Genomic DNA, 13,830 nt, shown 5'->3' with positions numbered 1-13,830 from the left:
CATCCCTACCAGGGACGGTGTCAGACACCATGTTTGAGTAAAACTGTGGGGTTTGCTTCCACGGAACCTTTGCTACCATGAGGTATGAGGCACTAACACGCAGTATCAGTGTTGGGAGCTGGAGAACAGGACAGGACGTCATCTTGATATATCCTGTGCTTCTGCTGTAAGATCTCTTAAGTGTCTCAAAGCCCTAATCAGCTCCAAATGGAAAACACAGCGTTCAGAGTGGCAGATGACAATCCATCCGTCTCAGTGCCCAACAGCAGCAGCGGAGCATGACATGAGCTAAGTTAGTACGCCACGGTTCCTCCCCGCCAGACTTTCGGGGGTTGCCAGCACACACTTGCTTCTAACCCAGTCAGAGCCCCGCCAGTTCAGTCAGTCAGTCAGTCAGTCAGTCATTCATCCAGCCAACGACGTCAACCATTGTTTTCAATCAATCATTTTCAGCTATGAATCACTCCAGTTGCGTCTGTGGTGTCTTTTTTTTCTCTCTCTCTCTCTCTCTCTCTCTCCTTCCCCTCTTTCTCTCTGTCCTCTGATGAAAGACGCCCTCAGAGAAGTAGCCAAGCCGCTCGAGTTTGTTTTGACGTTTCGATGGCTCCATTGTGAATGTGTTTAGAGTTTCTTCACATGATCAGTGTTAGTTCAAAGGGTCTTGAACGCTGTGTGGTAGTGTTTGAGGAGTTTTGAATTGTGCGGAGGTCTTTTTCTGGTGCATTAGTAAAGGAGTCTTTGATGCATGTAACCCAGCTGGAGCACACCCCGTATGGGCCTGACCTTTAACATATCCCCTGGTTTAGTGCATCAGAGCCATACTGAGGACCAGATCTGAGCAACAAACAAGTATCTGCTACTACTCTCCATCAGTTGCGCTCCAGGACTCTGTTGTGCTTGGAAGGAGCCCCATTCACTCACTGGTTTTGTACTTTCTCTCTCTGAGTGCTTCACCTCCCCTCTGCTTAATCTTGAAACCATCAGCTCCCCAGTCTGGTTCTCTTTAAATTGAATTTGAAATATTCATTCCCTGTATAAGCTGGGTGAGTAAACCCCAAAAGCACGTGTTGTTCAGAGGGGATTTCAGATTGAGCCAGGGGCCTGAGGTTCCATGAACCCCATTTTTTATGCTCTCACCAACAAACTTTGTGAATGCTGTGGATGGCGATGGCCTGTACATATGCAACGTAGACCTGGGTAAAGGCAGAAGTCTGCTGTCCTTGTGCATCCATGACATCAGCTGGTCTACAGTCATGCCTGTTCATTTCACTTACTTCAAATTCATCTCTTTTAAGCGCAAGTGGTTATTACAGAACAGTTCAACTTCATCTTAGACGGTTCAAAAAATGCAGACAATTTATTCCGTGCGCAACTTCTGTTTTACTCTAAAAACTTGAGTGTTTGCAGGCGTTGACACTGATGGGTGGATGGAAAACTTTCCAAGGCATGTATGCCATCTGTTTAATAAAAAAAATACAATTGAAATAAAAAAAGGAGACTCGTACTGAACTTTTCAACTGATAAAAACGTAGAGGAATCTCTAGTTGCCGGACACAATTTTTTTGGATTTGTTTCTAATTGAGGACAGGAGTGTTCCTCAAACAACAGGAAGGGCTTGAACAAAAGCGGGAAGTGGAGGCTGGGGAGGGAAATACTTTATTGTTTCTGTTTCCTTTTGCTTCCAGGGACAAGTAGAGGACTGGTATTAGGAGACGTTAAGTTGGCTTTAAAGTGTGTTTACTTTTGTTTGATTTTTTTTTTTTTTTTTATGTTGGGGAATAGCTAAAGGGCATCAGTGGATAAAGATGAAAGAGTATATGATGTGTGTGATGTAACCGGTAAAAGTACATGTATGTTTACACGTGCTGTATTTATCTTATGTGTCAGAAAATTTGACTCTTTTCTTTCTGTTTCATTTTTAAACTACAGATGTATGTAGGTTTGTCTCAATGCGTGTGTGTTTTTGTTTGTGACCGTGCATTCATTCATTCATTCATACCTCCCACTGCCATGCTCACCCTCTGTTTCCTCTGTAGGTCTCTATGAGCTGCTGGCAGCTCTACCATCCCAGTTGCAGCCTCATGTCAGTCGCCCAGAGGACAACACCTTCCTTCAGGACATGTTTGGAGAGAGAAGCCTCCACTCTCTTGTCAAGGTAAGACAAAAAAAGAAAAAACAACAAAAAAAAACACCTTTTTTTTTCAGTGGTTTGTTTAAATTATTTTTAAGATTTTAATATCCATAATGACAGGACACTGCTCTTTAAGCATCTCACGCTCAGAAACAAGCTGTTTTTATGTCCTGCAGTCATGGTGTGTATGATTTAATAAGAGTGAGACAAAAAAATAAGAGAGGAGAAGAAGTTTAGTTGAGATTAAAAACATTTAACCAGTAGGTCCACCATAAGACTTGTAAAGTTTAACCAAGTGCAATATTTCTCCTAAAGTTCCAGTGATAAGAGCCCATGAATCTTTTTGTAGGGGAAAGTTTGTCTGGAGTCAAAAAAATGGACGATCCATCTGCCACACTGACACTAATATTTCAAAAACATGCGTTTGGTTAATACTGCGCTCTGCTGTGCCACTTGAAAAGAAATGGTGGATTATACACTGCCCTTATCTCTGTTTTTTTCCCCTACTCTCGCGTTGCTACAGGACCGCTTCATGCAGCAGTTGTCAGTGGCAACTGTCACATCACCATGATGTTACATCCTGTTTTTATAGTGTCAAATAACTAAAATTAAACTTCCTGGGGTAATGAACACCAGCATTATATTAACTTCCTGAAATAAGAGAAAACTGCCTGACATTAGTATTAGCATGGAGCTTATGACCTATACTGCAGCCAGCCACCAGGGGGAGCTCCATGTGCTATCCCACAATTAAATGATCTATGTGGTAATGGACAGAAGAGTATCAGCAGCGTACTCATATAAGTTGTTGAGTTATTGGAGCGCTGTTGAGTTGAAACAACCAAATGGATCTGATTGGTTGTAGGACTGTCCAATTGTGTGCAGAGTTTTTTTTTTTTTTTTTTTACTGCACACCAGTTGAAACACACCCTGTAATGAATTCCAGGCTACAAAAATATACACAGTATATGAAAGATTGTGATGGACTGGCGAAAAGGTGTAGCCCCAGCTGGGATAGACTCCAACCCACCAAAGACCTTATACAGGGTAAAATGGCTACAGTTAATGAATGAATGGGTGGATGATGTATATGAAAGAACAACAGAAATTAACGTTCCATCCTTCTATCCAGCCATTTTTCACAGCAGATATTTTGACAAGTCATACTAGAGAAAGCGCAGGTGTATTAATGATGGCTTAATTCCATTGAGAGCTCCACTAAACCATGACAGTGAACCAGACTTCACAAAAACAGGACCTGCCCTTAATGGAATGCACCTATGTCCTGAGGCCCAGCAGACACTATGAGTTTTAACTCAGAGTCGGGCAACGATGGGGCATAACATTATGACCACCTTCCTGATATTGTGTAGGTCTCCCTTGTGCCTCCAAAACAGTTGTGACTCATCAGAGAATGGACATGGGCCTTCTGAGGGGCACTCCATTGTCATTGCTATGGGGTGGGGGTGTCTGGTCTGGTCTGGGTGGCAGATACATGTCCTAAGAAACATCAGAATTAATGCCAGGTCCAAAAGTTTACCAGCAGAACACTGGCTTATGACAAGATGGTCGATGTTATTAACTTAAACATTATGGTCATAATGTTATGCCTGATCAGTGTATAATCTTTCTTAAATGTTTTTGGCCTCAACAACAATCTACAGTCCCATGCTTCCTGACCTGCGACGAGCCAGAGTTTGAGCTCTCTCCAGCCCTAAGCCAACCTCTCAAGTTCACACAGAAACACCAACCTTTTCTTTAATGCCACTCTATTCAGACATCACAGTTTATCAACGAGTTCACTGTCATTCCAACAGTCTACAGTTTCAGGAGAAGATGAGAACACTTTGTAATTTTATGTGCTAGCTGACAGACGGAAGTAATGGATGTAACACATTCGCCTGTCCTCCATGACCTCTTCACTTCCGCAACATGCAGCACATCTCTTTCTCCACCTTTCTACTCTTGGACAGGGATATGAGGGTCTTGCTTGATGTTGTATTTATTTAGGAAATATATGAAACAACTGCTTAACTGCGTTTTCTAATTCACAAATGTAACCGAGAATGTTTTATTGCCCAATTATTCAGAGAACTCCCATAATTGTTAGAGCTACATTAAGACTGTATCCTTTGTGCATGGTTTCCATTTTGAAAGAATACACTGCACTGTTTTCATGAGCTGGCATGATGTATTTCCCCCCTTTGGTGGTCTCTTTTTCTCCAGCCGCAGTCATTATGTCACAGAGACAATTGAGAGAGAAAAATTGACATAATTTTCAGCCCTCCCTTTTAAAAGAAATCTTTTCCGTGTAAGCATGTTTGTTCAGGATCCAGGGTTGTAACACGCCAGCGTGAGTGTGTAAAAGTGTCTGAATTATGGCATAACTCAAGACGCTGAAGTAAAAGCCCTGATGTCGGGACTGGAGGAAACCAGAAGGGTTTCATTTGATGCCTGGATTGTTATGGATGGCCAGAGAATAAGGCATCTTGAACATGGATAATGATGGGCAGGGCCTGCGCATGTTCGGGCTCTCATTCTGGCCGGCCCCAAAGAAAACACTGCATAGTGTGGGGCAGTTAGACCGACGCTAATGGAGGTGGCATTATGTTCCTGTGATATTTAGCCAGGCGTACGGGTGGAGCTCTCAGACTTAACCTAGCCCTCTGACCACTCCTGATTATACCTAGCTAATCTTTCAAAAGGAACTCAGAGGTTTTTCAGTGCTTGTTAGACAAGAGTATCGTGTCCTCAGAGGCTCGCTACCATGTGTATTGAACAATTTACTGAACTACAGCAATATGTTTTTTCCCAGTTAAGAATGCTAACCCCCTCCCCAAATTGATCCAAAATACAACTACAGAGTTAGATACACCACAAAATCAACTGGCAGATGAACTATTTTGGTCAAGATGGAGCTAAACATAAAACATATGCTAATACTACTGATCTCATAAATAGATTTGATTCCTATTCACACGTTTTCCCTTTTTCTGTGACAGAATCCAACGAATGGCTCTCGTTGTGGCCTCTGTCCGTGCAACTATCTAAGTATCATTCAAGGTCTTAACTAATGATCACTGTTGCTACGGTCGCTGAATAAATGCACCCAATAAATGACAGTAACAGGCCAATGATCAAATACATCTGTATCAACATCAAAGAGCTGCATGGTTTCTTCACCAAAGCTGAAGACCTTCTTTTTGTTCAACAGGGAGAAACCGAGCTGCTTTCAGTGTCTCTTATTGTTAACAATAAGACATAAGTGGGAGCTACCCTGCCCCAGACAAGCAGAACTGTGTTGCAGAACTATGTGTTTCCCCTAGTTTCTATTTGGTACTGAGATGTGAGCCAGCCTGCCAGCTCAGGAGCCAAACGGAAAGACAGGCAAGCTTTGAAACACACAGAAGTACAGAACAACCATCTCACCTTACAGCAGAGACCTGCAGTCAGACACAACATCCAGGTGAACATGGCTAATGTCAGTGGCACGCCATTAATAAAACCTTAATTGTCCCCTTCCTCTAAAGCCCCACCACCAAATCTCCATGAGGCTGTGAAGGGGATACTTTGGGAAAGCTGAACGGCGCAGAGAAAATACACACACATCACGTTAATCTGACAGACTATGCAACCCTTGTTGCTCATATGGAAACGCTCAGGCCTCACCTGGGTAATTATGGCGCATCAGTTACTGGTCACTCTGTCTGGGGGGAAAGAGAAGGACCAGAGGAGGAGGTGTCAGGGATGGAAAGATAGACAAAAAAGAAAAGGGGAAGACTTAGACCCACATGAGGACCAGACTCTGCTTCTCTTCTGTTTCCTCTCACCTGCCCTTGTCAGACGGTTGAGACAGACGCTCACAGCCTTCCTAATCCGATTATGTCACTAGGATGAAACAAATATTTTTTTTTAAAATATCATCTTTCAGTGGGGGTTCAGCTCTCGCAGGTTTGCAGCATCGGAACTGACGTTAAGTATGAGCTCCAGTGTGTCTTCCTACCCTAGCTAAAGCGGTGCAGACAGTTCGACTCTTTTCAATTAAAGGCGGTTACTCGAGTGGACCTTCTATAAATTCCTCCACGCTCGCTGTTCCACTGCCAAGCCCCTGCTCCACAAAAAGCCACAGGAAATATAATGCGATATTCAATTTCCACCTGCCTCAGGTGGGGCGCTCCTTTAAGACCAAGTTTCTGTCAGCAGTCCTTTAAGAAGGTCCTGAGATCCCTCATTTTGTGGTCAGGCGTTTCCCTATAAATTCTGCTCTTGTTAGTTGCTAATAGGCTTGGCCCTCGCGTCGTTGTTTCACAGCAATATTGACGCGGGCTTGCCAGTTTGTTCTTCAGCGTTACAGGCCTTTTTAATGACATGTAAAGGTGCTGCGGCCGATGCTTGTACCCAAGTGGAAAGTTTGAGCTATTTTTTGATGAATGAGCTAATTTTCAGACAATCTGGGCAACGTTCCTCGAGTACCAGACTAAATGAATAACTGGATCAAGCTCTACTAAGTCCTCCAAGTTATATGACTCACTCTGTAATGTCCATCCTCTATGCTCCTTGACGGCAACCAAAGACTTATCATTCTCGTCTTTCTCTTGGCCTCCTGTTACAATTACAATTACAAAAAATGACTCCATATCTTGTTGCTATAGCCCACTTTGAGGCATTTAACCCACGCTATGTAAGCAGCAGTAAAACCTGGCTAATCGTCTCTGGTTCAGGACTTCTGTAAACGTATCCCACCTCAGAGATTCTCTCATACAGTCTGTGATCACCGTGCCTCTAGAGGTCTGTGTTTATTATTTTGGTTGCACAGCTCAATTAATACCTGCAGACTGCTTTGGAGAAGGAAACATCTGTCCTTAAATGTCCCACGTTCAGTGTAGATTATTTCAGTCTCACAGAAATATCTTATGAGATTTTGGAAGGTGATGATTTGTGATTTAATTTTTTTTCTTTTTTTTTTTATAGTGATTCAACTTACTATTCTTTATTCTTTGTGACACCAGCCTGGTGGCTATTTATGGTTTGAAAACCTCACCCGAATCCAAAATAAATCCCTTTTTACTTGCAACGAGATACTCTGCGCTGAGGGTACCTCCCAAATATTTTCTTAGGAGTTTAGTGGTCGCGTGCAGCATGCAGTTGAAAGATCGTGCTTAGGGTCCACAAACAGGCGCCTCTGGATTGAGCCAGAACAGTTGAATGACGACGGATGAAGCCAAATGCCAGGTTGGGGGAGCAGTGTGCTGTTGACTACTGAATAAACCTAAAGCTTGACATGAACCATGTCTAGTACGCTGGAAAGGACGGTTAAACAGGGAGAGACAGGTCCACCACTCCCCCTTCTATCAGTCAAATGTCTGTATTGGTAATCAAGGAAAGTCTCTGGAGTGATCTCGCAACCATTATTCCAGGTCTCTTAGTTGACCCCGGATTTGTACTCCTTGTCTCAAAGTGAAACCAGAAGGTCTACATGATATGAAGCCAATCTTAATAGGACATGGAGCATAGGAGCAATACACAAAAGATGGAAAATTAGGTTCATGGTGCCATATAATGTATTTATGGCTCCCTCACGGCCCAAAAACTGCCTAAAGACATCACAGGCTCACCTGGAGCTTTTAAAGATGGAGCAAATTTATATGTTGAATGGACTGCCTTACAAGCACTCAAATCAATCTGATTCACCAAGTCAGATGCCTTTGTCTTGGCTTTGTGCCCTCAATAGTTCATAATGCCTCTTTCCAAGCCAACAGCGGCCATGTATCACGTGAATGAGCTGCTTGATTGATATATGCCACCTCCCTTTGATTTTTTTTGCTCGATACTTTTTTGAACTTCTGGAAACCCGGGAAGTCAGGACTGTATTGACTGTACTGTTTGACAAACCAGCCTTCGTATTTATGGGACTTTGTCCCGTGCTGTCCTGCTTCTAAAATACATAATGTCTATAGAGGTGTGTCAGGGGCCTCTCTGCCTCCTTTGCCAAAAGCTGCAGGAGGAAATGTATCCCCTATCTAAAGGATGTAGCCGTCATAAATGGCTTGGCCAGCTGCCCTGGTCTCTCTCTCTCACTCACCCATTGGATCTGTTGCCAGTTTTTAATTAGCTGCCACATTCTCCGTTTTTTCTCCACAACAAATGACAAAACAAGGCCCCTCGGTATTGGGTCTTGGTCAAAGAAGGTTTGTCTGAGAGGCATATTAGATAAATTTCCAGAGCTGGTACTAAAGATTTGTACTATGGAAAGGTACAGGTATATTTAAATGATAATTATCAGATTAAAAAAAGAAAAGGTTTGAGGGTTATTCTCCTTTGGAACACTCTACAGAAAACCATTTCTGCAGAAAACACAAGTTTGATAGTCTGTAGTGATAACACATATCTGACATTGTTCAGGTTGCAGCCTACATCACTTTTAGTGGCAAAAACTCATATAATCAGCTGATGACAGATCTTGCTAGTTACTGTTAGTTCGAAGACTTTTAAATTAAACTGTCTTTCCTCATTAGGTCTGTGGAGTAAGATTATCCGCTCTATAAAGTCAGCATATGATTTCAATTAGTCGATTGCTTCATGTGCCATCGAATACTGATTAATAATACTGTTAATGCTGATACAGGACCTGCAGTATTCGAATCAAATAACTCGTTTGGAAATAGTCTGTGTTTTTAACATGCTTCTACTTCCGTCAGTGTGCCAAATGTGACTTTTTTATTTGTTAAATGTGTCTCTTAGATTCTTTTTAAGCCCCTGCCCAGGCCCCACATATGTCATCAATTTATTAAAACAAGAAGAAAAAAGAAAGAAAACATCAAAATCATTAATACCCACATGTATACAATATTTCCCTTTTAGGGATGTAAAGGCAACTCTGGTCTTTTTCTTCTTCCTCCAACTCTTTGATCTCTTGGTATTCATATATGACTTTTAATACACATTTATGTCCATATAGGTATTTATAAAAGTGACCTGATATTAAATAATTGATCAGAATTGGAAGAAAGAAAAAAAACTTCATCATACCATCAGAAGGAAACGGTCAAAGACTAGGTATTTTAAACCGGAATTAATTAAGGTAAATAATAAAATAAAATCCAGAATAGAAACGTCAGCTCGTGAAAGATGAGTTCCTGTGCCATAGTGTGTCCATAGTCATTCTCCACCTCTCAGTTCTAGTCATAATAGAGCAGAGCCACTTCCCAGAGTGTGCTCACCTCAACAGTCAACAGTGGGCATCATGAGAGAGTTGCGTGGGCTGCAGTCGTGAGAACCGCTAATGTAGATGCTGTAAATACCTGCTTCTTCACACTAGTTTGAATCAAATATCTGTCGGTGTAACCTTAATTCAGCAGGATTGCACCCTCAGCTGATGTAGATTGGTACTGTCATCTGCAAGACTGTTCACAGTGTCCAGGACCTGCTGCCATTATGACCGAGCTGAAGCCAAAGCTCTGTAAAGTGACCTACTGTGACAGGAGAAAAAGCAAATCTCAACTCCTTGTGCTTCTTAAGCAAACATATCATCTCACAGCTATTCTAGTCGCAACCCTGCACGTCTGTCTATAATCCCCCTCCTTCCCGTCTCCTAACTTGGTCTAGTCTACCAGGCCACGGTGCCTTGACAAGGTGTTCTGGATCAGACCAAGAGATCGGACCCGTTTGGAAGCTTGATACTGGATATAGGAACAGGAGTGCGAGAGAGAGAGTGAGCCCTGACCGGGTCGACGTGAAGTTTTCTGGGCAGAGGACAATAACCAGAGGCCTCGAGCCTCCTCGCAGGACTCGGGGAACAGAAACACTATCCAGCCCTGTGATCTCCAGACCTCTCTTTCTCCTTCCATCAGCACACCTCTCCATCCATCAGGCTTTTGCTCTCTTTGTCTGCGCCAGACGGTACTTGCTGTAGAAGCTGTGGATTACTGTTTGTAATGCATGCTTTTTCCCTCGGCTACATATCCACCCTGACAATCAGGGCTCGAGCTGGTCATTGTTCACCTCACTGCTGCGTGTGCTTCACATGCAGTTTGAAATACTGAATTTCATTGTTTATGGTTCTTTAAAAGGTCTCCGAGGCGTCTGACCCTCCACCAAAGCAGTGATCCTCATCTGAAAGAAAGATGAAGATGGATGTTGTGCTTTTTGTTCCTGTCCATCCGCATTGGAATTTGTTTCCTATCAGTTCTTACCTGTGGTGTTGTGTGTATTTTAAGCCTACAGTCTATTTCTGGAAGCAAACACTGACGTAGTGAGAGGCCTCCATGGTGACGGGACACACTGCTCCTTTGCAGCTCTCAGTGAAGGTGTTCATTCAGTAATTAATTTATCCTACTAGCCGCCACTTCTTAGAGCTTTCTTTCCCATTATTTATGCATTTTTATTTTTGAATCTTCTGCCTTACATTTCTCATCTGAGAAGCTTCAAATCCCCAGTTTTTTATTCGGCTGTATGTCCTGGATTGCGCTCTGGTTTGAGCTAAGCCCTCTTTGGCTCTCGCACACTGTCTCTCACTGTTTTTCTTTTATTTTCTTTTTTCTTTTATTTTCTTTTTTAATTCCACCAGGCCACATTTTCTGTTTGCCAGCAGCAGCTCTGCTGCCTCACTGAGGGGACAGAGAACGCGCTATGCAAAAAGCCGGGTAATGACTTTAAAACACATTACTGCGTCATGGACAGGCACTTGGACAGTGTCCTGAACTGTAAATAAAAGCATTTCAATCTCGCATTTGCTCGCCGAGCAGAGGAGAAATTCCACAGTAACTAAGTAAGTGGAGGTGGTGGAGCAACAAGTACCTAAGCAGATGTCCCCAGGACTGTGGTATGTTGGAGCGCCGAAGACGCTGGGCAACCTCGCTCATTTATTTCATCTGTTTTCTTACAAAGATGATCAGGGCAGATGAAGTAACCGGAGCTGCCTGTCTGTCCTTTTACGGCCTTCTACTGTAGAGGAGCAGACTGAGGAGGGTGGAGTAGTGGAGACATTCATGAAGAGTAGCGTGACAGTTAAGATATGATGTGGCTATGTGGAATTAAACGGATAAGGTGCAAGAACTTACACCAATCAGGCATAACATTATGACCATCTTCCTGATAGTGTGTAGGTCTCCCTTGTGCCTCCAAAACAGTTGGGGCTCATCAGAGAATGGACATGAGTCTTCTGAGTATCCCACAGATACTTGATCAGTTTGTGATGTAATGAATGCTGTTCCTGCCATCAAGGAGTGTCATTGCTATGTGGTGGGGGTGTCTGGTCTGGTCTAGGTGGGTGCTGCATGTCTAAGTAACATCCACATGAATGCCAGGTCCAAAAGTTTCCCAACAGAACATTGAGTTGCTGTTAATGTTATTTACTTCTCTTGTCAGTGGTTTTAATGTTGCGGCTGATCGGTGTCAATCCAAGAATTTTTTCTTGCGAATTCCTTCACCTTTCCAGGCCATTGTAGCTTCACATCTCTGCTGTCCTATTAGGCTCCTTCAGTCACAGGTCTTTTGCGTACAACAACCGAGCTGAGCAACCACCTCTCTCCCTCAAGCCCTCAGCAGATTACCTCCACGACACGGCTAATGCACCATGTTTTATGGCCGAGTAATGTCGGCTTTACACAGGGATTTGAGCCTCTCAGCTGACCTTGAAACATGGCTCCTCTGTTGGCCGAGACGGCCCTAAAAGGCCGTGATTTATCACAGGAGACTGTGTGCATAAGTTCAGCTGAAGTGGTTGTAGCTGTTTAAGGCCAAGAGTTAAACTGGAATAGTGACGGGCAGACATCTGCCAAGACATTTCACACCTAGTTGTGTTGCATTTATTCAACCAGAAATAGCCGTAAAACTGACTCCGTGATGATGTTGTGTATGACATCATGTTTTGGATTTCAGGACATTTGTTTTCTCTGGTGGTTATCAAAGACAGATGACGGCATGAAGAGACCCAAATGAACTCGTCTACACGTGTTGCTTGTCTTGTCACTAATCGGATCATGTTCTTCCAAAATTTCTAGCCGAGCGCCAGAACGAAAAGCAAAAAAACTGCAGAGGCATCTCCCCATCCGCTGTGATTGTGTCACCTCGCAGCAGCTCACTCCAGCTAACATCCCCAGTATTTACAGTGCTGCTACTGTGGAATGCTGTAGCTGTATAAAGAAACATTATTTGTGTAGCGAAGAGTAAAAGAAAAAAAAAAAACTGTCAGAGCAGATGTTTTAATTGCACGTGGCATCTGTAGCTGCTCACGGTACGACAGCAAACTGCTTTTCTTGTCTCTTCCTGTCCCGCTGAGTGCTTCTCTGTCGCAGGTTGTCACTTGCTCCATCTGTGTGTTTCTGTGTGCGCTCGCACATATGTGGATTTGGCCCCTTCAGGCCCCGGTTGGCCCAGCCAGGGAGCCTTCTGCTCCACCATGGTGCTGGAATGCTTTCTAGGACATCCAGCTGGAAGCACCAGGCCCAGGGCCCAGTTATCAGTCAGCCCCGTGGCCCCGCTCCCCTTCACCATGCCGGGCTGACGACAGAGACTCAGGAGCTGCCGCTGGGATGATAGTCGTCCCTGTCTGTTCGGTGATGGAACGTGACAGCAGCCTGTGTACTGTCAACGCATTCCTGCACAGCTGCTCTTAAATCACAAACGGCACAGCGTAGTGTTTTTGTGTGTGTGTTTTTGTGCGCCTGTGACATATTACTTTTTGAGTGATGAAGTGTTTTCTGTGTGTGAAAATGAATAAACGTTAAGGCAGCGAGTCGGCCGTACTTTCCATTTTAGTAAACTCTCCAGAGGTGCAGCTTTGTCTCTCAACAATGTGCAGTTGCAGTCGTTGAAGCTGATAAGGAAATGTTTAGCCAACTTAACCAGACTGCTGAAATGATTTGGAATCCTCAGCAGGCCGCTAGGGCGTATCGAATGCACGGTGGAAAACTAGATTGTTTGTACAGTGACTACGCTAACTGAAACACTTAGAAGCCTTCTGTTGCAGCCGGCCGAGGGAGTAGAGGAGCTGTTTGAAAGTGCATGTTGTTTTGATCCAGTGTGAGTGTTCCTGTGTGCGCGAGACGTTGTGGATGGAGGCTCTACGTGTTTTCATACATGTGTGTTTGGTCAAAGAGGCCGTGTCGTGGCCTTTTGCAGCCCAGTGTTTGATCCCCTTCCTCTTCTCTCTCTCTTTCTCTCACTTACTAACGAACACAATCTGTCCTTTCAGATCCATGAACGGCTGCAGCACTATGAAGAGAGCAAACCTGTCGCCGTCCTGGACAGCGCCGCTGCTCTGGCACATCAAGTAAGCAGTTTTTACTTACTTTTCTTTTTGGAAGGGAGGTCTCTTTCTATTTGGTTGCTCTAGCTGATGCCTGACAGATGATTTTTCCCCGGTCTCGCTACCGACTTCCTGATTTGATTTGATATCAACTTCATGCTTCAGCTGAGTGGGTCCTGAAATTTGTATCATTTGCACAATACTTTCCCTCTAGTTTCACAAAAGGAACTTGCATGTCTTTCACACAGCCCTTCTCTGTCGTCATCCCTTTTAAATCCAATCAGCTCTCAGGCCTGACGCTGCTCATATAGTAGCTTGTCATGTTTTGGATCTTCCTCACATGCTGACTGATCTCATTGCGACTGACTCTTGTTAGAAGTCTTAATGCGCTTCTGCACGAGAAGTCTTGCCAGACCGCAGCAGGGTTTCAAACGAGAGGATGTAAGGAATG

General features: G+C 43.7%; 1 protein-coding gene across 1 annotated transcript in view; it reads left to right on the top strand.

The window, feature by feature from the left end:
* Positions 1 to 13,830, top strand: part of odad2 (outer dynein arm docking complex subunit 2) — a 185,183-nt gene that overhangs the window by 44,770 nt on the left and 126,583 nt on the right. The window contains exons 3-4 of the mRNA XM_047568767.1: positions 2,037 to 2,155; positions 13,326 to 13,403. Of these exons, the coding sequence (XP_047424723.1) occupies positions 2,037 to 2,155; positions 13,326 to 13,403 (197 nt within the window). The remainder of the gene's footprint in view (positions 1 to 2,036; positions 2,156 to 13,325; positions 13,404 to 13,830) is intronic.

Source organism: Mugil cephalus, chromosome 18 (genome assembly GCF_022458985.1).
Source record: "Mugil cephalus isolate CIBA_MC_2020 chromosome 18, CIBA_Mcephalus_1.1, whole genome shotgun sequence".
NCBI lineage: Eukaryota > Metazoa > Chordata > Actinopteri > Mugiliformes > Mugilidae > Mugil > Mugil cephalus.
Note: the sequence above shows the minus strand (reverse complement) of the source record. Positions and strands in the feature narration are given on the sequence as shown.